A 26,949-nucleotide genomic window follows, 5' to 3' on the forward strand; every position below is an offset into this window, starting at 1 on the left:
AATACACCACAGTGGAGCCAGCAGCTGCTGGATCAGGCTAGCAAAGTGACTGGTGCTGATGCCAATGAAACTTTACCACTGGAGCAGCTGCAGCCCGTCCTGGGTCCGTACATAGAGGAGCTGTTTGATGACCATCCTCCTCCAGAACAGAAACCCACTGCAGAACCACCAGGAGAAACAGAAGAATCAGAAGTAGTCCTGGAAGCTGATAAGTTTCTGGCTCCATGTCCAGTGTTATTAATACATGAATAAGAGGGATTTCCGGTTTATGACCCAATGCAATTTTGTTTACATACCACCATAGCAGCGTGTAGCCGCTCATGGCAGAATGCATGCTAGCGCCTTTACATCTCCCACCCACCCCCAACACGATGTCGAATTCAAAATGGAGACCGGGAAGCGCAAACAGCAGTAACACAATCATATACAATGACATGTTTACTAGATACTCTCACATTCTTACAAAGATGTGCTTTGGTGTTAAAAGTAAGAACTTTTATATTGCTTTCTCTTATAGTAAGCTGCACTGTACAAATTGATCAAGCTACACTGTAACCTGTATGGGGGAGGGGAAATCCTGTCTGAAATATGGCAGGGAGGGTTGTATGCAGTCCAGAAATGTGCTGGCAAAGGGGGGAGGGGCGGTGATGGCTGTTCTCTGAGAGTCTGTATTGTCCCGTGTGTGTTTGTGGTCCATAGGTAGATATAGTCTGAGCAGGTGATATCATAAGCCATAGCTGCACCCGGGTAACTGCATGAACCCAGAGAGACTTCAGCAGCTTACAGGGAGGCAGTAAACCATGTGGATGCTAGCACAACACCCTGTTAATCCCCCCAGGAATTTTGACCCAATGCTGGGTGCTGATAGCTGCAAACTTTTTCCCAGAGTAGGCACTCCAGATGGGTAGTAGCATTTTGGGAAAGAGCATGTCTTCCGGGCCTCCATCCGTAAGTCACCAGCCATTCCATTTGTAGATATGTTGCTCAGTTACCAGGAGCTTGGAAACATCTTTGGTATACATGGGTGGGTTGCTCCTATGCCCCTTTGCAGTCAGGAACCTCCAGGATTGTTATGTCCTCCAGAATGTGGCATGCCTGAAAAGATTAAGAAACCAAGGGTAGTAAACCACAGCAACTGCATCGCCCCAAGCTAAAATGGTCTGCAATTTTTAAACAATATCACTTGTAAATTTCATCTTGGCATTATGTGTGAAGGCTGTTTATTCTGCTTAACTCTCAGTCCAGGGAACAGGAGTCCTATATTCATGGCCCTGGCGCAGGTAAGAAACTCCATTCACGCAAAACCATCAGTTATTTCAGGGATATTGTCTATGCTCACCACCTTTGGGTAAATCACATGCCTGAACACCTCAGAAATCTCCACCATCACAGCCCCCACCCTCAATTTGCCAACACCAAGCTGGTTAGCAACAGACCTGTAGTGGTCAGGAGTGATAAGCTCCTAGATGGCTACAGCAACCTGCTTCTGGACCTCTATGGCCACCCTACTGTGTGTCCTGTCACCAGAGGATTGGGGCAAGTTGATCACAAAGTTCCAGAAATGGAAAATGTGGCCGTTTCGATCTTGGCTGTGCAACGTTTTACTTTGTAAAATCATGCCTACTGTGCATACAAGTAGGGATCGTGCTTTTCCTAGGTATAAGAGACATTTATATGCTCTTAAATGGGAATAACAGCAGTGTCAATTACAATTATCATATCAAACAGCTTTTATGATAGCGTTAAATGCACTCTGAATGGAAAAGCATAAAGCACCCCTCTGCCTACGTGCAGTTATCATACCTGGAAAAATGTTAGCTAATACACTACTCTGAATGAAAGAACCCCTTAATGCTTTCTTATATAAAATCATCACATGTAATTTCATGTGGCATGGTATAAGCAGGGCACCCTCATGAGTAATTATTCTTGCTGGAAAACATGTAAAATAGTGACATTCATGAAAGTGAAAAATATTCACATGTTGAAACTGAAGTGTTTTCATGAATTCACAATAACAGTATATTTCAAAAGAGAACCACTCATGCATTTTGGAAAGGGACACTGCAGATACAGCTTGTGACAGTCACTGAAGTAAAACTTATACTGAGATTTTTATTTTATTTCTTTGTTAATTCCCTAGAGTATCCTTTACCACTTGTGTGCATATATATATATATATATATGCACACATCTATTGATGGCTGATGTTACACACTAAGGTCATCTGAGTAAAGTTAAGCACAGCTCATAGGCGCCAACTCTGCGCATGCTCCAGCCCAGTAGCACTCACGGGGAACAAAGTGGTGGGTACTGAGCACCCCTTGCAACCCCCTTATCAGCTCACCTCTTCCCCCCCCCACCCCCCCGGTGCCTTCCACCCACCTGCCTGGCTGATCAGTACTTCCCCCTCTCATCCGCCACAATCAGCTGTTTCGTGGCATGCAGGAAGCTGTGGGGTTGGGGGGAAGAGGGAGGAGAAAGGACAAGGTGTGCTTGGGGGCAGAACAGGGCAGAAGGAAGGGGGGCTTGGGAGAAGGGGTGGGGTGGGGGCATGAAGAGGGAGGGTGGAGCTGGGGGTGGGAAGAGGTGGGGGGTCAACCACCCTCCAACACGTTGGAAAGTCGGTGCCTGTGGCAGAGCTGTAAACCTTTTGCCAGACTTAATGACCAGTCTGTACAACAAGTCACTCTGAAGTAAATGCAGTGGTGCATGTACAGCTGTTTTGGAGATAGCAAGTGTTGCGTATCCCTAGTGCAGCAGTTCTCAAACTGTGAGTTAGGACCCCAAAGTGGAGCATGATCCTATTTTAATGGGGTTGCTAGGGCTGCCATTAGACTTGCTGGGGCCTAGGCCTGAAGACCAGGCCCCACCACCCAGGCCCAAGGGCTTCAGCCTTGGGCGGTGGAGCTCAGGTTACAGGCCCCCTGCCCGGGGCTGAAATCTTTGGCTTTACCACACCCGTCCTGGGGGCGGCCCCGCTTCACCCCATCCCAACCCAGGGGCTGTGTTTTGCTGCCGACCCGCACGGCTGGTGCCAGCCCAGATCTCAGGGGGTGGCTCTGCCTCCCGCCGACGGGCCGGGGCGGGGTAGGCAGGGAGCTGGACCGTGTAGCACATTGTTCCAGCAGCTCTGTCTACCGGGGCCACCTGCACCCCGAGGGGTTGGTGGGGCCCAGCCTGGGGGGGCGCTAGACGCGGGCTGCGGAGCTCTGAGTGCAGCGGGGCAGCCGGCGGGCGATACGCAGACCCCGCCTCCTCCTGGAGCACGAGATGCGATTCAAGCCGATGGCCGTAGGGGGGGCTTCGCGCATGCGCCAGAGCAGAGGCTGTCCTCATTGTGGGGAGGGGGAGAGCGCGCGTCGGCCGCTACCTCGCGCAGTCAGGCGGGCTGTACCACTGTGTAACACGGAGGGTGGAGCCCTATAACCATTTCCTTTGTAACGGGGGCGCCTTCCACCGCCTCCCGCTCGGGCCAGGTGGGGGGCTCTCTCCGCGCGGCTTCGCGTCCAGCGCTGGAGGGCGGCGGGCGAACGGAGCGAGGGACGCGGAGCGAGGGGACGCGCACCAACCCCCTCCCCCCGGCCCAGCCGCAGAGTGGGCGCGCCCCCCTTCCCCGCTGTTGATGGTCGGGTCGATGCGTTGCTGCTGCCGCTGCCCCCGGCGTCGCGAGTTCACGCTCGCTCAGCTCCCTCCCGCCCGGCCCGGCCTCAGCCTCCCGGCGGCCCCATGGCGTACAGTCAGGGCGGCGGCAAGAAGAAAGTCTGTTATTACTATGACGGTGAGCGGCGGGGCCGGGGGGAGCGGCGGCACCACGAGCCGAGGGACGCTGGTTCCCCGGCTCCCCGCGGGTTCTCCGTCTCGATCGCAGCCCCTGCCCCCCCCCCCCCGGGAGCTCTCCCGCCCCCCACCAGCCCCGGCGCGGGGTGTTTGGCTCCAGGCACTGCTGGGTCTGGACGGCTGGTGGCGGCTCCGCCTAGGGACGGCGGCTGCGGGCTGTTGGGGCCGAGCGCAGCCCCCGTTATCGAGGCGACGCTCTTACCGCCTGGTGTAGCAGCTGGGGAGCCTCCCGCTGGGGGCCTCCGTGTCTCATACGGAGAAGCGGGTGGCTGAGGGCGATGGACCGCAGCGGCTGCCCCTTGTGTTGTGGCAGCCTCCCGGCCGCGGAAAAACACCATCGCGCGCACGACCGTTTGCTGATGTGTCTGCACATCTTGGCTCGGGGTGCTCCCATACTCATCGATTCCGCAAACCACGTCTTGTGACTTATCTGACCAATAATACATAGCTAAGCCATGTTTGAAATTTGGGCTGCTTTGCATGGAGTTTCATGTATTTACAGCACACCGTAAGGTGGAAACCTCCCTGTCTGCCACCCCCAAAAAATCCCCACTCTACACAGAGCAGGAAAGTTCCCTTTGCTCGCTGATTTTCTGCTCACAGCGTGAGGCTAAAGTTATTGGTCCGATTACTTGCTTGGGGCTAAATTTCTGCATAAATAAAGATGCATGGGGTAGGTTTTACTCTTGACGGTTGAGAATGGGTGGCATGGATGGGGAATTTTGATGTTTGAGGTAGTGAAGAAAGGTGATGAGACTGCTTTGTAGTTCCTATTATATGCATTGTCATAATTTGAGATATGGAGAGCAGTGTCTCCAGCCTAGGATGCCAAAGGTGCTGCTACTGTGGTAGATTGGTTGGTCAGAAATCCCAGACCTGAAGAAGAGCTCTATGTGGCTCAAAAGCTCTCTTTCACCAATAGAAGTTGGTCCAACAAAAGAGATTTCCTCACCTACCTTGTCTATTCAGAAAAATGGCAGATTTCTTGGGGCCTAGTCAGGGTTTCTAACATACTGCCAAGTCAGGCAGAGTTGTGTGGTTGCCGCCCCCTTCTCTTTGTCCTTCTCTCTGCTTCTTTGTTCAGCATAAGGGGGAAAGGAGGCCCCTATTAAGGAGAATTTTGCTGAAACTGGGATCTGACTTTTCTCTGGTAGAAGAGTAGGCACTGTTAGTCTTGCTTAAGGGAAGATTGCATTGATATTTGTTTATATTTGCCTGTCTTGCAACTAAAAATGTAGGTATACAGTTGTGCCAATGTATCAGAAAAAGCAAAGTCTATTTGATAAATATAGGTACCATTTCATTAGAGTGCAGTACTCTGGCATTTTAATAGTAGCATAAGAATTGTAAGCACCATTGCTTGGATCCCTACATAGCTGAAAAATTGCACAGGGGAGGGGGAAGAAAAAAGCACTGGGTTAAGGAACAGTTCTGTGTTGGCAGGGTGATGAACTAGTGATCAAATTGATCTCAACCACCTCAGATTTCCATGAAAATGGATGTTCCTGTGGTCAGTTGGAGACTCAGTATTTTTCTCCGTGACAGTTCAGACTCCTCATTTTTTAACATTTTTCTGGCTCTGTCAGAATATTTTTCCCATTGTCTACTGTGATCATCAATATTCCTAGTATTCATCTGGGTTAGAACGTTTCAGAAGACTTTTAAAAAAAAAAAAAATATATATATATATATATATATATGAAACCAACATTGAATAAAGTGCCAAAGTTAATGGTTATTTTAGACTTTCTTTCCAAATGTAATAGGTCAAAACTGCACACTTAGGAATTAGCAAAGCTCATCAGAGAAATTTTTAAAACTAATTCTCATACCTCTGGGAAAAGTTCCTAATCCACTTACAATTCATTCAGCATTTCTTCTAATTTCTATGCTGTGTTGTACCCACAGAGGTTTGTAAATATTCCTCCTACTCTATATAAAGGGAAAAGGGCTCACAACCTTAAATGATATAAAAGTTGTAATATGAAAATACTACAACAGATAGGGAAGTACATCTGTGGGTGGATGCAAACTTACACATAACTGACAACATCAAACTGGAGTTCATTAAAGATTTCTTCGTAGTTTGTTGTGTCAAAGACTTTTGTATAGAAACATGGCTCCTTCATTTAAGTTTTGCTTCTAATTTTCAATTAGTTTCTCTGAAAATATGTAGAAGTCAAGAAGTGTACACTAAAAATTCCAGTATAAAAGAGGCACTGTAATTCAATGTAGTGTGTTTTAAGTTGTAATCTAGTACCTTCCCTGCTTTGTAATAATTTTAGTATGGTTATTGGCAGAGAAAAGTTACTATTTCAAATCAGCATTTCACTTTGAAAATCTGCTTACTGTATGTATTGAAATTAACATCTGCCTGTCTTATTGACAGTTTTGGTACCTTTAAGTCTTGTTAGTACGGCAAAACTCAGCAATGGGAGAACTAGCTTGATTTTACTCCAATTTATGCTTGTAACAGAGTTGTTAACTAAGTCCATGTTGCAGAATTTTTATTGCTGGTGGTGATGTGTTGAGCTAGAAAGAACCCTAGCTTGACTTTCAAATCTAAGGCTAACTGCAGTGAAGGGAACATTATTTTACTTGAACTGAGGAAGTATGTTACAGAAATTCTGAGATAAATGCACAAACCCATGATGCTATTTTTAGAGTAAATTTATTCTATTGCCAGCCTTCAGAATTGGTATGTGTGGGCTTTAAGGGTATGTTCACACTGCATTGTAAACTCATGTCTATGGGACCTGTTCTTGTTCAATGTTCCCAAGCCTGTGTTTAAACATATACCTTATATTGTAAACTTGGCCTGACAGTTGCTGGACCTGGATCTCACAGCCATGCTAACGTGTCCATGCTGCCCCATGCAGACCTTCAGACTTGGTTCTGTGGGTTCAGTTGCATCCACAGTGCAAATACGGTGAGGCTTGGGCTCTGACTCACTCCAGCATGGTCTTGTTGACCTGAGTCAGACTGATTTGTGTGTGGAGGGAAAGGAGGTGGAGGGCTCAAACATGAATCAGAGCCGGGGAATAGCGTGTGATGTAGACAATATAGTATATTAAAATGGTATTTTGTTGGTTTATAAGTGTCTCTTACGTCCTTGTTTACGTTGATAGAACAGTGCTTAGATACAGTTTTGTAGAACCATATTGTACAGTTTTCTAACAATACTGTAACTAGCAGAGTTGCAGCTGATGAGTAGATTCATAGACTCCAAGATAAAAAGGGACCCTCATGCAGTCTGACCTGCATAATCCAGGTCATAGAAGTTCCCCAAAATAATTCTTAAAGCATAGTTTAGAAAAACATCAGTCTTGATTTAAAATTGCCAGTGACCGTTGGTAAACTGTTCCAATGGTTAATTACCCTGTTAAAAATTCACATCTTAATTTTCTTTTTGAATTTGTCTAGCTTCAACTTCCAGCCATTGGATCTTGTTATATCTTTGCTAGATTGAAGAGTCCTTTAGAATATTTGTTCCCCATGTAGGTACCTATAGACTATAATGAAGTCACCCTTTAACCTTCTCTTTGTTAACCTAAATAAATTGAGCTCATTGAGTCTCTTACTGAAGGTATGGTATGTTTTCTAATCCTTTGATTTTTTGGCTCTTCTCTGAACCCTCTCCAATTTATTAACATCCTTCCTGAAATGTAGATATCAGAACTCGATGCAGTACTCCAGCAGCTGTTGCACCAGTGCCAAATACAAGAGGAAAATAACCTCTAATCCTACTTGTGTTAGCCTTTTTGGCCACAGCGTTGCAATGGGAGCGCACATTGAGCTGATTATTCCCAATTTTTTTTTGAGTCACTGCTTCCTAGAATAGAGTCCCCCATCTTGTACACACTCAGGAACAAGGAATATATGCTATACTTTGTTTTAATATGGCTAAAAGTAAATCTTACATTGTTGGCTTGCCTCCCAGTTTACCAAGCAATCCGATCACTCTGTCAGTGACCTGTCCTCTTTACTATTTACCACTCCCCCAATTCTTTTGTCAGCTTCAAACTTTATCAGAGATGATTTTGTTTTCTTCCAGGTCATTGATATATTGTAGGCAAACATATTACAAGTATTTTTAGATTATCTTTCTTATATATATCTTGCATAATTTAATATGGATGTTTAAAAGATCCCTTCTGCACTGATATTGTAGAGATCTAGGCTGGAATATGTTCCACATAGGCAAGACTAAACCCGTTTGAATTATGAGCAGGGCACTACTGTGCTCAAATGCTGTTTAAATACAGTAACATTTGTAATGTAAATCAGCCACAGTTCAGCATGTTATAGGCATATGTAAAGTTTTCTAAAACTGAAAACTATTTCATACATGTTTCCAAGTCTTGCGCCTAATAGTCTGGAAACCCATACATCAGCCTCCGTGCTGTGTTTCTATAATGGTACTAGGCTGGTCTTCGATTGTAGTAGTGACTATGCTGGCAAGTTTGACATGCTAAGAAAAAACTTTGGACACACAACTAGTAGAAAAGACTGAAGTGAATGTGCAGATCTTAGGATTGGCTGACTACCTTTCCAAATATTGCACCATGAATTTATCCACTGCTTTCTAGATACATTTGTGATTACTTTAGTAGAAACCATAACATTTTCACATAGAATTGAATGTGTGGGAGTAAATTATCACTTGGAAAAAACAGAGTAATAGTTGCACAGTTACTTCAAGTGTAATGTTTTGGAAGTACGTTATGGTAATGTAGTGGTCAAATTTTTATTTCAGTTGAGCAGATGTGTATTGCCTTGTGTTGTGTTGTGCATGCATAATAACTTTTTTTATATGTAGCTTAATTTACAAAATGTGGTATACTCACTTTGGCTCTGATCCTACTAGTGTAAGACTGACTTCTTAATTGTACTTGTTACTGAACTGACTTGAAAAACTTTATGCTACTGCTATAAAAATGCTTTCTAAAGATGCAGCCTATTGAAGTGCTTCTACAGGCACTTGGCTGTTTTGTAAGCTTGCTAGTAGCTACTGAATATGCAAGCTACATTTTTTTTTTTTAAGCTTGATTTTTTTTATTTTTTTTATAGTTAACAGTAGTAGATCCCATTGAATTCAATGGGAGCTATGGGTATTTAATACTTACAGTGAAGTAAAGAGTTAATCTAAAAAAACCCCAAAACCTGTGCATACCTGTTAATTGTGGCTAACTCTTCTTTTAAATTCAGAACCATATCTACTCCAAAGAGAGCATTGTAGTAGGCAAGTATAATGTGCAGTTTAAAGTAAATACATCAGAGTTCAGAATGTGGCAATATACATATAGTAACTTTTTGTAAGTTTTGAAATATTTTAATTTCCGTTAATGCTGTGAAACAAACTGGGAGAAGCAAAAAAAAAAGGTTGCTAGGACGTCTGATCTCCATTGGTATTCCATTTGTATAGCATAACATGAGGACAATGCAGGGGCAGAAAACAAACCTTATTTTTGAATTTCTATTTGGTTTGTCTCAGTTTATGCTTAAAAGAACTCTTGTGTATGACAGTGTCTCAGTGTTAGTGCAGTTATTTGTGACTGACAACCATATAATTGATATTGGCCAGACTTGGAAGCAATTGCTCGGTATCTTTCTTTGCTGAAACGCTCTTGTGATTAAAGTGGTGGATTTTCCTCTTGAGCCCCTTATGCCTTCTCCCAGAAATTGCTATCTTATTTTTTGTCAATTCGCTTTTATTTTACTGTCTCTGTACTTTTTTTTCACTTATCTTTTTTTCTCCTCTTGATTTTCTTACTCTCTTTCCTTCCCCTCTATAGTTTTCTCCAGCTTACCAGAGAAAACTCATTTTGCCTACACTGGCAAAAATCAGATGTGCACAATTCATCAGAGTAGTTGTGATAGAATATGTGGTCTTAGGGTAGTCATCAAGTTATATGTACATTTACAGCAGCGTGTAGAGTACAGAAACTTTTACGCCCAGCTATGATGGGTATAAATAGCAATGAAGATTGTGCAGCTTGGCTTTGATGAATAAAGTGCCCTGCACACCTAAACGCTAAGGTAAATACCTTACACTCTCTCTACACACCTAAGCAGTGGCTCCCATTTCTACACTGCTATTTTCAGCAGCGTAGTGTCCTGCTGCCTGCCCCTGCCAAGCAGTTACTCGCTTCTCTGGAGCCTTTTCACACTGCCTCCCACATTGCTACAATCTTTTGCTGCCATGGGTAGCCACGCTTGTCACTGAAATGTGTAAGTGCAGCTGACTTACTGCAGGCATGGAGCTACACATGTAATGCCTATGCTCTAGATCAGTGGTTCTCAAAGCTGGTCCACCGCTTGTTCAGGGAAAGCCCCTGGCGGGTCAGGCCGGTTTGTTTACCTGCCGCGTCCGCTGGTTCGGCTGATCGCAGCTCCCACTGGCTGTGGTTTGCCACTCCAGGCCAATGGGGGCTGTGGGAAGGGCGGCCAGCACATCCCTCGGCCCATGCCGCTTCCCACAGCCCCCATTGGCCTGGAGCGGTGAACCGTGGCCAGTGGGAGCCGCGATCAGCCGAACCTGCGGACGCAGCAGGTAAACAAACTGGCCTGACCTGCCAGGGGCTTTCCCTGAACAAGCGGCAGACCGGCTTTGAGAACCACTGCTCTAGATGCCACTGTAAATGTAGACGAGGACTCAGGTATTTGTCCCCTTGCAGTTTCTAATGCTGTTCTTTTATCTCTAAAAGGAAAATGCCATTATATTCCTATTAGTCAAATATGCAAACTGCTTACATTTCACATATAGGTGCTTAAACTGACTTTGTAAAATTTATTATAAATATTTTCAAGGAAAGGAGGACTTCCTTGCAAATTAAAGTAAAGGTTGATAGATGTGATGAATACATCTATGGCGGATACCAGGACAAGTTTTTAAAATGAAAACTTATATATTTATCTTGACTAAGTTTCATGAAGTTTTCATAAGTTTTCATGATGTGTGATCAAAAAGGTGTTTCTGCTTGCTGTTTTGTCGTGCATTTCTGAAATATCCCAGGTTTCTTAAACACATCCTTCTCAGAAGGACTTGAACGCTGAAAATATATTTAAAAGTTGTTTCTGTTACAGAAAGAACAGGAGTACTTGTGGCACCTTAGAGACTAACAAATTTATTAGAGCATGCATCCGAAGAAGTGGGCTGTAGTCCACGAAAGCTTATGCTCTAATAAATTTGTTAGTCTCTAAGGTGCCACAAGTACTCCTGTTCTTTTTGCGGATACAGACTAACACGGCTGCTACTCTGAAATCTGTTACAGAGGCTTTTAAAAAAAAAAAAAATTAGGTGACTGAGTAAAAATACTTAATTTTACTCAATGACTTGGAATGCTGCTTTTAATTCTGTTTGTCTCTTTTGGGGGGGAAAAAATCAGTAATACGGTCTCTATTTTAAACACTGCCCTAGTTACTAATCTCCGAAATGTTGTTTTTAAGTTAGAAGATTGGTAGGAAATGTAAACTCTTTTTATTATGCATAAGTAACATTCCAAAATGCATTTTTTAACACTTGGAGAAAATATACTATTCAAAGGCTTTATTGTGCAATAATTTGGCTCCTTAAGTGCCAGACTGTATTGCTGGCCCAGAGCCTTATGATTTAGTGGTTCAGCAGTAGTTTCATAAAACTAAATGCTTACCTGCTTGGGTTTTCCACCTATACTTTCAGCAGCATATATTGCTCTGGAGGATGCTTGCCTGATTACCAAATGATACCATATTTGGTAAGGTGTGTTAGCCAACTCCAGCAACATCAGACTGTCTAAAGTATCTGATAACCCAATCAAGCTTCAGGCCTGGATATGATTGCAGTGGTGGTTGATCTTTTACCAGTGGAAAAATTTTTTATTAAAATGATATTGCATTGTTATTGGTAGACTTTGACACTGATTATGATGTGGTGTTTAGTTGTAGGACTTAGTATAAGTGGAATGGTTTGCTTTAAGGTGATTATATTCAGTCTTCTCAGACAACCTATAGGGTGGCGATGTGCAACTGTTTATTTTCCCTTGGGGCTCTTGCTAGCGTAATCCTTGGTACATGGTTATGTCATCAATATGGTAGTAACATACTTAGGCAGTTCACCGAGCCATCCCAATACCTGCGTACTTGTCTGTATGTACATCAACACATACAGTGGCATGTAGAGTACAGACACTGCACGCCCAGTTAGTTCATGCATAAATATCAGTTTAGACAGTGAGACTTAAGCAAGTAGAGTGCTCTCCATGCCTGAACCCTAAGGTATATATCCTACACGACTCTACATGCACAAATAGCGTCTCTCATGTCTACACTGCTATTTTTATGCCAGTTTGGTACAATTTCCTGAAAATGATTCCTATCTCCAATACAGACCTAGTCACAATAATATCTAAGTTTGTCACCTATCAACTGTGGGGGTGTTCTTTACCTGGGGGCTGGCTGGGAGCCATTGGAGGACTGACCTGGCACAGAATGTGTCTGCCTCCTCCTCAGTGGAATAGTCTGAGCTTGTTATTTTGGCACTCCATAGTTGCAGTGCCTCTTCTCTTTTGCTAAATATTCAAAGTGTTGGGTGTCATCTGGTAAGCAATAACTGCATTATAAACCATATATGTCCAAGATTAGAATTTTCTCTATGCCCTGCCATGGTCTCTAGTCTGCAAGTGCACAAATTGTCAATTACTAAAAAAAAATCTGGTGCCATTGGAAGCAAGCCATTCTCCACTGTGGATTGTTGTTGCTTTTGCAGTTGCTCCCACTGGCTACTTTCTAAGGTTCACAACTGGCAACAGTTGCACAAGAGACAAGCCAACACTTTTTCAGGTTAAGTATAAATAGTTTTCCACCCAGTCTTCACCTACTCCTGCCAAAAAAAATGCCTGTGGACCATCAAATAGGTTTCTTGTCCTTGATAATAAAGTGGCATATCTTTTTTGTGCTAAATGCCAAAATATGAGAACTAAAAATATATGTAATAGAGTGCTTACTATAACTATTAAATTTGAATTATCATTAGTCAGTGGTCTCAAAATGGTTGAGGGAGTCGATGGTCCACAGTACAGAAAGTTTTGAGAGGGGAGACGGGTCCATGGGGTTCTTTCTTACTAAGTGGCCTGTGAAATGTGAAAGTGGGAAAATTATTGATCTTAACTTCTGTCCAGTGTTAGTCTGATCTGCAGTCAGAACTAAGGTGGTGACCTTCATATAAGAGAATTATCTATCTAGATCCTTAAGAGCTAAAGAAATTATCTAACTTTTCTTTATCCATTAAACTTGTTGAGTAAAAACCCTATTAATTTTATGTAATGCCCTAGTTACCTGAGTAACGGTAGTATGCTTATACAGATGCTCCCTGGGTTATGCAAACCCGACTTACGGAAATCCGGACTTACGGAAAAAGTCCCGTAAGTTTCATAAGCTGCTTTTTTGAGGGGTGGGGGAGGGGGTAGTTGTCGGAGATACGTTCCTGACTTACTCAAAATTCGACTTATGCAAGGCGTTCCGGAATGGAATGCTTGCATAAGTCAGGGAGCTTCTGTATTTTCAAAAGCTGATCTGTGTATTGAACTAAAGGAAGGTGGTAACACAAAGGGTAGTCCTATCCAGTCAGTGAGCTGCTCACGTGCTAATATTAAGGTGAAACTTCGTACAGCTGAGAAGTCCAAAAGAAGCTTGATTCTGAAGGTGAAATGACACACTAATTAGAGAAAATAAAAACATTAATTTTACTTTTTTTAAAGAAATAGCTTCTGAAAAAATAAGCAATGTGCAGGGGAATGTTTCTGAATGCAACAGACCATATGTAAAATATGCATCCTAATGGGCACTTTGTGACAGACTTTTTTTCTCAAATAGCTCTATCTCATGTCTTTTCAGGAATGATTTTTAGGATGCACTCTGAAACTTCTAATTGGCACCCCAAGGCTATTCACTTAAGGGTGTCTTAAATATTTGACAAAGGGGCCCCCTACACATTAGAATTGAATAAATTAAATCAAAACTAGTTTCTAACATTTGTAACATTTCCTCTATCTTCTGTCAGTGAGAATCAAAAGCCTCAAAAATAAAATGGAATCCAAGGTTATAGGCATAACATTTATTTTACACAATGGACAGGGCAAAAATATTATAGAAAACATGAAACAAAAATAGGTGATACAGAAAATTCATTACGCAGAACTATCGGGTTTATTACCTTATGATAGCAAGGTTACAAAGAAAAGAAAACAACTTTAACAAAGCTTAAATTTGGAGTTCTCAGGAACTGTAAGTCATCTGACAATTAAAGATCCAACTCCCTTCCTGTTTCAGGCAGTAACTGACTGTGTATCTCTTTCTAATTCAAGCAACAAGTTCATGTAAAATGATCTTGCCTGTTTGGCTTAGCTGAGTTACAGTAATTGAATCACAACATAATAGGAAGACTAAATCACCAGTGGAGTCCTCTTCAGAGTTTCCTGTCTCCCCTTATTCCTCCGTTTGGGCCTGTTAGTTTCTTCCCATTCTGTTTCAGTCCACAGCTATGGCCACCTTCTTTCCCCACTCAGCTTTCACATGAGGGTTCCTGGCTCTGGCTACCTTTCTCCCTCTGCTTCTGAAGTAGTTCCCTTGTTTTTTTATAGGGTGACTAGATGTCCCGATAAAATCAGGACTGTCCCGATATTCAGTTGTTTGTCCCGCGTCCCGACGGATGTATGGTCGGGGCATCTTTTGTCCCGATGGCTTGGGGCACTTTTTTTGCTTTGGCGGCACTCCACCTTTTTTTTTTCGCTTGGGCCCTGCCCCCCCATGTGTCCTGATATTTTGTTCTTGTCATCTGGTCACCCTAGTTCTTTGTGGGGTGGATTGATTTAAATCACCAAGCAGAAATCCTAGATTTAAGTAATTGATTTTAATCAATTTTTCTGTTTGTATTTCAGTATTGTCTAAACAAATGTATGTTCTTATTGATGATTGGTATGACCATTAAAACATGTTCATTTACAGCTAAATAGAACCTTTACACTAGATTTGGTACATCATTTTGCTACCTGGGAGGGTACACTACAGCAATACACATTTATTTTAGCAATTATGTATCTTTAATATTTTCAGATTCATATGAATTGTACATTTTAGTATGTTAGAAAATGGTAAATGATGTATTGCTTGTTTACGAAATTTACTTTTTGCTCATAATTTGTGTCAAGCTGCATAAGGACGGTAACTGGAATTCAATTAAATGCACAAAACAACATAGAAATTTTGTTATTAAAACAGCCCTTAATACAGTACGTGGCCTATTATGCCATATTTATAAAGCTTGAGCTCAAAAGTTAGTTTCCTCTGATTCTTTCTTTATATAGAAAAGCAGCCTTTAATTCAAAAGTTTTTGATAGGGCTTGTGGATTCAGTATATTTATTTTTTATTTAGATGTTTTAAGAGATTATATGATAAAGCCTTAACATATTTTGTATTAAATTCAGATTTAAATTTAAGCAGGCTTATTTTTTAAAAGAAAAACTTAAAATAATTTAAACAGAATAAAAAATGTCCGCCGCGCCCCCCCCCCCCCCCTCAAGAAATCCGATTTGTATCTATCCAGTTGCCTTTGACCCAGTGGCTGGTTCTCTGCGGGTTCCTCTGGCTGCTGGCCTTGGCAGTATTGATGGTAGTCTCTTTGACAGCACCAGTAGCTACGGTTGTAGATAGTTGCCACCATAGGAGCCTATCTGGAATGGTAGTGGGTCTCTCAGGTGGCAGCTGCCACCGGTAAGTTTCCTTGGCAGTTGCTTTGGGAGTGGCTGCTTCTGGAAGGAGACAGACCCTCTTATGGAACTTTGCCCCTGATGAAAGCTCCATATCCATCTTTTCCGGTGCCCCCAGTGGACCCAGTAACATCATGTGGCTGCCCAGCTCTTTTGCATGTCATGCTGTAAAACGTCTGTGTTAAACAATAGTTTTGACAAGATAATTGAAGATTCTGATCATACCTCATACACAGTGACCCCCTCCCAAATCTGGTTGGAGAAATTTTAAAAATGAACCCTTTTATGTCTATCTGCAACTAGAAGAAATAATTAACAAATAAATATGGGGGATGGGAATGCTGTGAAAATTTATATCTTATAATATTAATTACATATAATTGTTTATCATTTATAGGTGATATTGGAAACTATTATTATGGGCAGGGCCATCCCATGAAACCTCATAGGATCCGTATGACTCACAACTTGTTGCTAAATTATGGCTTGTACAGAAAAATGGAAATTTATGTGAGTATAAGCAGCAGTCTGGACACTGAAAATGTTGAAACTACTTTTAAAAGATACAGCAATTTTTAACCTTCTTCTCCCCCCCCAACCCCCATTACAGATGAGGAATTATTTCTAGAAGCTGATATTTTCCTCTTCTATGTGGGAAACATTAATTAATCTTCATTCTTTCCCCCCAGTCTTTGGTAACTTAAAATGAAGCAGAACTTTTCAACTTACACAGGAGCCACAGCTTGCTACCCATATGTGGCAGAAAAGCTGGGTTAGGCCCATGGGGGTAGGGTGGGTAGTTTGTTTTTTGTTTTTGTTTCAGGGTAATATATAATATTTCTGCCATCATTAATTATGTCAGCACAACAATTGGCAAAACATAATGGAGGCTGCACTAAAAATATTTTGCATGTTAATTTTATTAATGGAGTTGTAGCCACTTTTGCTTTCTACCCAAGTATGCTTAGAATACAGAGTTTTTCCAGTGTCTGTTTATAACCCCTTTAAGGTAGATCAGATTGGTTGCATGAATTTTGTCTCTGATTTAATCTGATTTCTTAAAACTAAGATTTGTTGCAACATTGTTTTTTTGTTAAAGTAAAATTAATTTTACTTTCTTGTTTACAGCGACCCCATAAAGCTACAGCTGAAGAAATGACCAAGTATCACAGTGATGAATACATCAAATTTCTTCGATCAATAAGGCCAGACAATATGTCTGAATATAGCAAGCAGATGCAGAGATGTAAGTCTCCAAATTGGACTATGTCTACATTATTTATTCATGTACTGGATTGTTAAGTACTCCATTATATATAAAGTGAACATGCATTGGTTGTCTAAATATTTAACAGTGAGTTCATGGCATTGTTTCTCCTTTACGTCAGTCTATAAAGAGCTTCTAGTTTTTGTCTCAAGACTACTCGGAACACCAAATGCTCTTCAAGTATACAGTTATTAGTATGGGGTCAAATTCTCCCCAATACAAAGCCTGAGGAAGGCCTACACCCCATTCTGAGAACTTAAGTGGGAGGTAAGTGCTGTGTGTAGGTCCATTGTACTCTGGCACATTTCACTCCTAACGATTGTCGGTTCTTAGTTGCTTGTAAAAATTAAAACACATTCTAAGATAAGAGCTTTACGAATAGAGCAGAGGTTCTCAAATTGTGGTCCATGAGCGCCATTCAGGTGATCTGTAAATAGTTCCCTCTAAGGTGCGCGCATGGGTGGCCGCATACAAGAGAATGAAGGACCGCTCACCTAATTAGTGGAGCCATGCAGGCGTGGCTCCGCTAATTAGGTGCCTGGACCCTGGAGAAGATGCACATGTAAGGTGATGTGGTGGCCTTGGGGGGAATTGGGGTGAGAAGATGGATTGGGGGAAATTTGGGACGTGCAGGGCTGCGGTGGCCAGAGAAAGAGGTGACTTCCCCCAGCTCCAGGGCTGCAGCTGCAGGGGAAAGACAGTCCTCTTTCCCAGCCTCAGCTCTGTGGCTGCTGTGGGGGGGAGGGGAGGGAGGGAGAGACAGGGAGAGATCCTCCTCTTTCCCAGCCCGGGGGCTGCCGTGGTGGGGGAGAGAGGGAACATCCATCGCATTAGAAAGGTAAGACTACTGATATGAAAATATGAGCTGTGTGCTTTTATTTGTAGAACAAAAAAAGTTTATTATTAAGGGGTTTTTATATATAGTGCTTTTATCCAAAGCGCTTTACAATAGTTAGCTAACAGTACAAACAACATTTGGAAAGATCATTAAGTGGTCTGCTGAGCCCCTGAGCAATCTTCAAGTGGTCGGTGGCAAAAAAAAAAAAAATTTGAGAACCACTGGATTAGAGAAATGTTACTTCCCCTGCCTTTGAAGAAGCATTACAGAAATGAGTGGGAGAAGTAAAAACTACTGGGTGAAAAGAAGACTGAGCTGATTATTAGAATTGGCCTTTATTAGCTGGAGGGAAGTTGGCTAAGATTAAGAATTAATTTGAGGGAAATAGGCACATCACAAAGTGCATATGAAATTGTTCAATAAATAAACTACAATATTTGAAGGTGTCATAATTCTCTACAAAGAGGGTATAGTACATGGGATGGCAAAACTGTTATTATACATGTATTTAGTCAAAGCTCTTCCTAGAAGTGTAAAAGATTACTCCATCTGACTTGTGTGTAAAATTTTAAATACCTTAAGCAACAGTTCAGGTTCACTCATCTACAAGCAGTTCTGGTCCCTAAAAGTACATCTATATGCTGAAAATGTCAAGTTTCAGTATAATGTAACTTTGAACAGTTGAATCACTAAACTGCTAAAAACATGGAATGCAGTGAAAATGTCAACTGAACTTGAACTATAACCATACTACTGGTTACATTTGAGTGTTTTTGAGTAATATGTTTGTAATACCTCTGCACATATTAGGACTGTGTACTTGAAAACTAACAACATTTTTCTTACAAAGTTAATGTTGGAGAAGATTGTCCTGTGTTTGATGGACTGTTTGAGTTCTGCCAGCTGTCAACAGGAGGCTCTGTTGGTAGGTATATGATGATTACCTGGGCTTTGTGGTTTTCTTAATTTTTTTTTTAAATATATTAAAATGGCAGTAGCAATTAAAACCAATCAGTACAATGCTTTAGTCGTAAGCAGCCTTGTTTTAGCCATGTCAGTCCCAGGCTAGTAGAAAGACCAGGTGGGTGAGGTAATATCTTTTATTGGACCATAGTCAGTTGATGAGAGAGACAAGCTTTCGAGCGCTTGATCATAGTAATGTGTGTGGTATGTGGCTTTGTGTGAAGCATCAAATCTGTCCGATTGTTTAATACCAAATATGGTAATATTTTAAAGTTTTTAAAAATTACAAGTCCAAAATAGACTTGAAAGACATGGCATAAAGAGGTAATCTTGTTACAAGAAATGTTATCAGTTTTTCTTCCAGTACTTTCAAAGACATTTAACTTTTTTTCTTAATGATTTTAGCTGGGGCAGTAAAATTAAATAGACAACAGACTGACATGGCTGTTAATTGGGCTGGAGGACTCCATCATGCTAAGAAGTCAGAGGCATCTGGTTTCTGTTACGTCAATGATATTGTGCTTGCTATCCTAGAGCTGCTGAAGTAAGTTTACCCTTGTGATCTAAAGATGTCAGAAAACTTGGTGTTAAGATGTTTAAAGGTTACTATGAAATGCACAATAATCAAGGTGGCTTGAATTTTCATAGCATATATTGAACCAGCACAATATGAATTTAAAAAAAATTCTGTCCCCATTTGGGTTACAAGAAATCCATACTAAATCACATACAAGCAAGGAAAATAAAAGTTTAAGCAGGGCTTAATTTAGAGGTACTAAGCCGACAGGGACACCTACCTTTTCCTGTAAAGTGACTTTCTCAGTTTGAAGTTGACCATATTTTAAAAAATACAATTTTCCTACTAGCGCATATTTCCTGAGATTAAAAAAAAAAAAAATACAAGGTTCTTCTTCCATGATCCTTTTTAAAATAAGGATCTTTTGTGGGAGCATGAGGTCAACACCACTACACATAATCGGGACACTCCCCCCTCCTTTGATTTCTCTCTCTCTGCATGCCTGCTTGCTGCCTCTTTGGTTCCAGCTTTGCTGCTGCTATTGGTGGGCACTCTCTTGGAGAAGATCACACAGTTAATCCCCTACAACAGTACAGGAGTAATGTAAGTGACCGTTAACAAAACAGCGAAAGTGACTGCGCAGAGTGCTGTCCAACATACAAATAAACAGACTGGGAAAAAAGGAAAAATAGAGATAAAATTACCTTTCACTTACCAGTAGCCTTTGGGGTTACTTGTAACAACACTAAGTACAGAATTTTCAGATGGAAGTATATAGATATATTTTTAAGTTGACTCTGTCCCTTTATTTAAAATCTAAACAACATCTTTTAGGAAAGTTAACCTCTAGGTACTTGATTGTCTTTCTTCAACTCAGAGGGCCTCAATCTGCCAGGCACATCAAGCTGAGATGGAAAGGGAAAGCTGTAATCCAGGGATCTCAAACTCAAATCACCACGAGGACCACAAGAGGACTAGTACATTGGCCCGAGGGCTGCATCACTGACACCTTTTCATGTAAAGATACAGAAGCCCGCCCCCAGCCCCGCCCCCACTCCACCCCTTCCATGAGGCCCCGCCTCTTCCCACTCCTTCTCCATCCCCATTCCAACCCCTTCTGCAAAGTCCCCACCCCAACTCCGCTCCCCCCCTACCCCAAATCCCCACCCCTGCCCCGCTCTTCTCTGCCTCCTCCCCAGAGCGTGCGGATCCCCGCTTCTTCCCCCCCCCCCCCCCGTCCCTCCTGGAAAGTGCTAAGCGCCTCCAAACAGCTGTTTGGCGGCAGGAAGCACCTGGAGGTAGGCAGAGGAGAGGGGATGCGGTGCGCTGGGGGGGAAGGAGGGCGGGGGAGGGGAGCTCAGGGGCTGCAGGAAATAACTCCGGGGGGGGCGGGGAGCTTGGCGGGCCGCAGCAAATAACTCCATAGGCCGCGTGTTTGAGACCCCTGCTGTAATCTGTGAGAACACAGTAAAAGAGTGTTTAAAAAAATTAAGGAGAATGCAAAGAGGATATCCAATATCCAAACCTCCCACTCTGCTGAATCCTTCACATGCACCCAGGACATGAGCCCTGCATTCCAGCCCCAGCAATAACCTGGGCTCCAATCATCATCTCATGTGACTGAGCAAAGTAATCTTGTTCATTATACCCATAATGAAAGGAAACTTTGCTTTGTGCCTATTCATAGGAAGCTTCAGTATATAGCTTCTCAGATATCACTAATTTACATTATTCCACAACAATATTATAAAAAGTTGTGTCCCCAAGGGTTGAGAAATATTAGGTTATTTGAAACTCTATTAGTAGGTTTAAACAGGTTTCCAGTTGTATAATATTTTATGTATTAAGTTAAATGAACTTGGAAGTATAAACACTTCATATTTGAGGATGTGGGGAAAGGGAGACGAAGTACAAGATTAGGAGTTCACAGGAACTGTATCGTTTGAACTAAAGTAATTCTCTACATTTACTGGCAGTGTGTTCTTGGAAAATTCCTTTAGCTCATGCACCATGAGAGGAGCTTTCTATTGTAAAATCCATGCTTATTGAGGAGATTGAAAGAAAATGTCTGAGATTGACAGAGTGAACAAAATAGATTATGACTATGAAAAGGAAAGGGAGAAGGAGGGGCTGGAACAGATCTCAGTAAGAGAGAGAGAGAGAGAGAAAAGCAGGGGGAAAGGGCAGATGAGTGTATTAATTTAGATGGAATATATGGGCCCAAAGAATCAAGGATGTTAACATAACCCATATGACCCTGTTACTGTCCAACATTAAACAGTGTTAAGCAAGGTTCAGGGTTTGGTATACAGAGACTCAGCCTGCTTAGTATCATGGCAAACACACCATTAAACATCATTTTAACTTTTTATTCAAAATACAGAAAGGAGGAAAAAGTTAAAGCATTTGAAATGTAAAACATTAAGGCTTTCTCTGACGTTCCCCTCTGGTGTTAACCTTGACTCTGGGAACCAGCCTTATCCGGCTCTGCTGTGAGAACCCCCACTCCTGGGCTGTTCACGCACAGCCTCTGGCATGTAAGCTGCTCCTTGGATTGTGCAACCAAATGACACTAGCCAATATCTTTGGTCCCAGACACAGCCCTAGGAACCTCCGTCTTGCAGTGTCCAGTTATGCCCACTTTTATCATGTCCTTTCTTCCCTCTTGGCTTTGCTCTCACCCCTTCCCCCTCTCCCCCTTCAGAGTCAGGTGAGCATACTACATCGTAATTCCAAACTGACCAAAGGATGCGGGGGTGACTCCCTCGAGAGTCTGACAGGTTCTTTTGTTGCTGCCTAGGCCAGTGCCCTTTGTTCCTGTGAGACTGGGCTGGGTTTGTCCCATCCACGCCCTGATGAGTTGTGAACTGCCCCTCTGCTTCTGGAGAGTTTTTGTCTGAGCTTGCTTTAAGTCATGAGGATACATTTTCAGCATCATAACTATATAAATGAAATTATAACCTATAACAATACTATACCAACAATGCTCAATACATCATGAGCCTTCTGAAGACACCTGATGTGACAAACTTTGCATTGAATACCACACAATCATTTTACAAGGATGAACATGGGGGTTCTGGGGGTTCCTCCAAGGTACAGGGCGTCACACTTTCATGTTAGCAACATCCCTTGTTCCCTTTCCTTTTAGCAGGAGAGTTTTTAGAAAGGAAAAAAAAACTTTTGTCTGACAGTCTGTTAGATAGTATTAAAGATGTTAATAACTGTCCTTTTTGGGGAAAGAGAAATAGTTACTTGGGATGGCCTCGAGTTGTCGCTGCTGCTACTGTAAAAGCCCAATCCCATTTCCAAAGAAGACACAAGTGCATACAAAAGGAGGCGGGGTGGAGGGGGAGAACAGGAAAGAAGGAAATGCAGCTTTTGTCTCTCGTGTTTACTTTTATGTACAACCTCACTGCTCGAAAAACACAGGCATGGCACGCAGTCTAATCAGCCACTCCAGGCCATGGCAAATTTGTGCTAGCATCATGTTTTTTGGGCTTTGCATTTATTTGCCTTTTTCTGGTCACAAGTGTGCAGTGGTGTTGCAACATTATAATCTTGCCCAGCTAATCTAGACTTTTATTAGAGGGATAAGAAAGAAAAGAAATAAGGTGGGAAAGGAAAAGGACCTGGAGGGACAACATGCAAGAGACCGTCTCCCTTCCAGGTGGTGGCCGGGATTCCACAGGAGGTAGTGATGTCATCTGGGTCCCTGTCTCAGTCCCAGTCTTATCACGACATTTCTCAGGATTATGCCAAAGGAGGTCCAGGGTCTCAGGAAATTGTGGGGGAGGCAGCCTCTCGTTTTTCAGTTAGTGTCACAATAGTGTGCTTCGAAGCCTACTCCAGCCAAAGTCTCTTTTTGAGGACTCCAGAAGGGAGTAGTGGGTGTCCTCTGATTATTTTGTTCACCAACTAGGCCTAGTTTCCAAGCTACCAATTTTTGTTCACTGAATTCTGGTTCCACACTTTTCTTGCTTATCAATACTTGAGTTACATCAATAAGCTTGTTTTGTTTGCACTAAGTCAGTCTTTCTATCTTGCTTTTGCACCTTTTCCCATCAACATTTGTTATCAGTTATTGTGATACTTATTCTCTCTTTACAGTTGAGCTCACAATTTGGGTAAATTTGTAGGCCCAGTTATCACAACAGTGGTGATGATTGGGCGGGGGAGGAGTGAGAGGGGAGGAATGTGGGAAGAGAATGCAAAATGTAGATTCTTACTGGGTGACAGTGAGGCTAAATATAGAATGCTTTTGGTGTTGAAGAAATGAATCTATCTTTGTTTTTACATTTATTTTCTTTGAATGGATATGGTAGCTTCAGTTATTATCATGCTTTTGGTTAGATAGTTAAGATTTCATTTTCCTGTGCTATATTTACATTCTGATTGCTGAATGTCATAGCACTGACTTAAATCACGCCACTTTTTCTTGCATCCTTTTTTCACATGTATGTGTGTGGTTTTTCCAGATATCACCAAAGAGTGTTGTACATTGACATTGACATCCATCATGGTGATGGTGTTGAAGAAGCATTTTATACAACGGACCGTGTCATGACAGTATCATTCCATAAATATGGTGAATATTTTCCAGGCACAGGGGACTTAAGGGTAAGGTCAAATGTGAATTTATGACTTGATTAAACTAGCTTTTACTTCTCCTTTTCTTGCAGATGTTCATTTTTAGTGTTTGGTCATAATTCCTTCTTCTCACAATAATTAAATTTGGGGGGGGAAATGCCATATTCTGTGGACTAATCAGCTCCCTGGGAAATCTTCAGGACTTTTTTAGCAAATTAACTCAACACCTATGGAAATGGACAAGCTGCTTACTAAATAGATCAGTTTAAAATATAACTGACTTAAATCATCTAGACTTTGGCACTTGTGTAGGAAAAAGATGTAGTGTATTTGATGGCCTCTGCATTGTCAACCATGTTTCATATAGTAGGAAAAATAAGTGCTCTTTGCAGATAACGTTTTTTGACATGTGAACATCTTTTATCTGTCACAATCAAAATTTCATATTTACAATACTATGTGTATCTGAAAAATGCCAGCTGTGTTGGAAGATATTTCTCATGTTGCTTAGTGTTAATGCTTTGCATTTTTATAGTGCCCCCCATTTAAGGGTACCAAAACGCTTCATAGATATTCACATATTAAGCCTTGCACTCCTGTGAGGTTGGTAAATACAGATAGAGAACACAGGCACAGAGATTGTACATTGCCCAAGAGGTCACAGAATCTATTGCAGAGCTGGGATTAGGAACCTGATCTCCTGGCCCTGCATGTTCACTTACTAAACAAACCAACAACAACAAAAACTTAATCTATACTTTCTAGGCTTGGTCTAGTCTAGAAAATTAGCTTGTTTAACTATGTCAGTCAGGTGTGAAAAATCCACACCCTTGAGTAGCAAAATTAAGTCGACCAAAGTACCCATGTAGACAGCTCTAGGTCGATGGAAGAATTTCTGTCTGGTTTCTAATGTAAACTATATACTGTAAAAATGCAAGCATTAACACTTAATTCTTCTGTTGACCTAGCTACAACCTCTCGGGGAGGTAGGATTACCTATGCTGATGGGAGAATCCCTCCCATCCACAGAGGTGGTTTCTACACTTTAGTCTTAAGTGTAGACATACAAATCTAACAAGTTTAGGGGTGAATGATCTGAAAAGGTGTCCCTTTTTAACTCTAGAAATGTATGCTGAATACCTACAGTAGTAAGACTATAGTATATTGGCTGTAAACTGTTTAATATGCAGATTAATTATGGATCAGTTTCTTGCTCTGACACCCCAGTGTGTGCTATGTCAGTGACATCAGCTGTGTTTGTGGAGTTAATTGTGACTTTCAAAAGGGCATAAAATAGTTCTGAAAGTTTTCAGAACTACACAAAACGTTGTGAAAGGTAGGTAGGCACCATTATTTTCTTGCCACCTTTGCAATGCCTCCTGGAGATCTTGTTATGTGATGCAACATCACCAGTATTCCCAGGGTGGAGCTGGGAGTAAGAGTTGATTATTCACGGTGATATTGTGGAGACTAATAGTTAAATGTTGTCACTAATGCGCTGACTGTCCATCTCAGTCTGGCTGTTGGCGGCAATTCCGCAGATAGAGTTGCTTGGTTTTGTTAAATTCCTTCTATATCACTTGTTATAAAAATCAGAGGTGTGTATTTTTGTGACATAACTTGACTGGCCACAAGGTGGTACTGTTGATTCAAACAAAAAGCAGCTAAAACGGGATTATTGTAATGGCAAAATGCTATCATTATTTAACGAAGGCACATTTCTTCTGAAGGCTTGGGTAGTTTGCAGTTGTCGGTGAGAAGTCACTTCTCATGAAGTTTCCTGTATTCTTTAGCTAGCCACCTTGAAGACAAAAGGACTTAAATGCTTTAGATGGCTGAAATAAAATAAAACAAACTGAAACGTATCTTCTCTGTTCTTAGTATTTTTTATGGTGAACCTTCAGAATGACAAATGATACCTCAACTGTAATAGACTTCCATCCCACAGTCATAATCACTGCTTGTAAATAGTCTTTTGGAGTGAACTGTAATGTATATGGATGCAGATGTTTTCTTAAGAGTTCTCCTTTAGCTATCAGATCCCAATTAGAAAAGAATGTCAGGCTTTCACTTGTTCTGTTAAGAGTCTGAAAGGCTAACACAGAAGGAAGGCTTAAGGAAGCATTAACCAACATTCCCCTTCGAGTCAGGATTCTGTGCTGGAGCTGGCTGCTTAGTATAGCACCACCTTGTATATTTCTCTTAGCCCCCCACAGACTGCATCAAAAAACAGTCAGCTTCTGTTTGTCAATGTCCATGGGCTCTGCTCAGGTTTTAATTCCCTCTGACATATTCTCTCTAGTTAATTTCCAAAATTGAGGTGGTGTCTCCATTGCAACGTAGAACAAAGCTTGTGTAGGGTTACCATATTTGAACATTGAAAAAAGAGGACACTCCATGGGGCCCCGGCCCCGCCCCAACTCCGCCCCTTCCCCTCCCCCGGTCCCACCCCTTTCCCCACCCCCGGCCCCGCCCAACTCCGCCCCTTCCCTGTCCCCATTCCAACCCCTTCCCCAAAGTCTCCGCCCCCTCCCCTGAGCACCCCACATTCCCCCTCCTCCCTCCCAGCCACACGAAACAGCTGCACCAATTCTAAAGTCAGGCACTCCACTAGTATAGACTCCCATGACTTTAATGAAGCTGCTCAGTGGAGGATCTGCCCCGGCCCTCAGTTTTTGGGAGCGGTCAGGACACGCAGCTCACACTGTTCTGTTTCCCAGCTCCCCAGATGCCTTGGAGCACCCAGTTCTCCTCCCTGCCCGGTAAAATCCCGGACATTTTGAGCTATTTAATTCTTTAATTCTAAAACGTAATTCTTTATATGTAGTGAACTTTGTATTTTCGTTTTGGCATTGTGTTTGCTCCTAGGATCAGGGGCAGCCAGGGTCTCCACGTGCTTGGCCCGCCACAAGCCAAGCTCAGAGGCTCCCATTGGCTGGGAAAAGCTCCAATGGGAGCTGTCGGAGCCAGCCCCTGCAAGCCCTGCCCCCGCAGCTCTGATTGGGCAGGTATTTCGCAGTGATCCACCACACTGCTGTGTCTCATCACAAATGGGGAGCTGAGTGCCATACAGCACACCCCAGCCCCAGGAGCTCTGATCCACTTGCAGGCAAGGCAGCCCGATGCCCATCGCAGCCAGAGCTCTGATCCCTCTGCACACTCCTGCCTTTCTCACACTGCCCTCCCCTC

General features: G+C 42.4%; 1 protein-coding gene and 1 long non-coding RNA gene across 2 annotated transcripts in view; one reads left to right on the forward strand and one right to left on the reverse strand.

The window, feature by feature from the left end:
- Positions 1-425: 425 nt before the first annotated feature.
- On the reverse strand, positions 426-4,507 carry LOC128834059 (uncharacterized). The gene is made up of 2 exons (XR_008444381.1): positions 4,043-4,507; positions 426-1,095 (listed from the first exon to the last, which is right to left on the reverse strand). It is a non-coding gene; the product is annotated as an uncharacterized LOC128834059 (long non-coding RNA).
- Positions 3,628-26,949, forward strand: part of HDAC2 (histone deacetylase 2) — a 48,860-nt gene continuing 25,538 nt past the window's right edge. The window contains exons 1-6 of the mRNA XM_054022500.1: positions 3,628-3,781; positions 15,983-16,095; positions 16,714-16,831; positions 18,541-18,615; positions 19,059-19,197; positions 23,649-23,790. Of these exons, the coding sequence (XP_053878475.1) occupies positions 3,730-3,781; positions 15,983-16,095; positions 16,714-16,831; positions 18,541-18,615; positions 19,059-19,197; positions 23,649-23,790 (639 nt within the window). The 5' untranslated portion in view covers positions 3,628-3,729. The remainder of the gene's footprint in view (positions 3,782-15,982; positions 16,096-16,713; positions 16,832-18,540; positions 18,616-19,058; positions 19,198-23,648; positions 23,791-26,949) is intronic.

This window comes from Malaclemys terrapin, chromosome 3 (genome assembly GCF_027887155.1).
Source record: "Malaclemys terrapin pileata isolate rMalTer1 chromosome 3, rMalTer1.hap1, whole genome shotgun sequence".
Lineage (NCBI taxonomy): Eukaryota > Metazoa > Chordata > Testudines > Emydidae > Malaclemys > Malaclemys terrapin.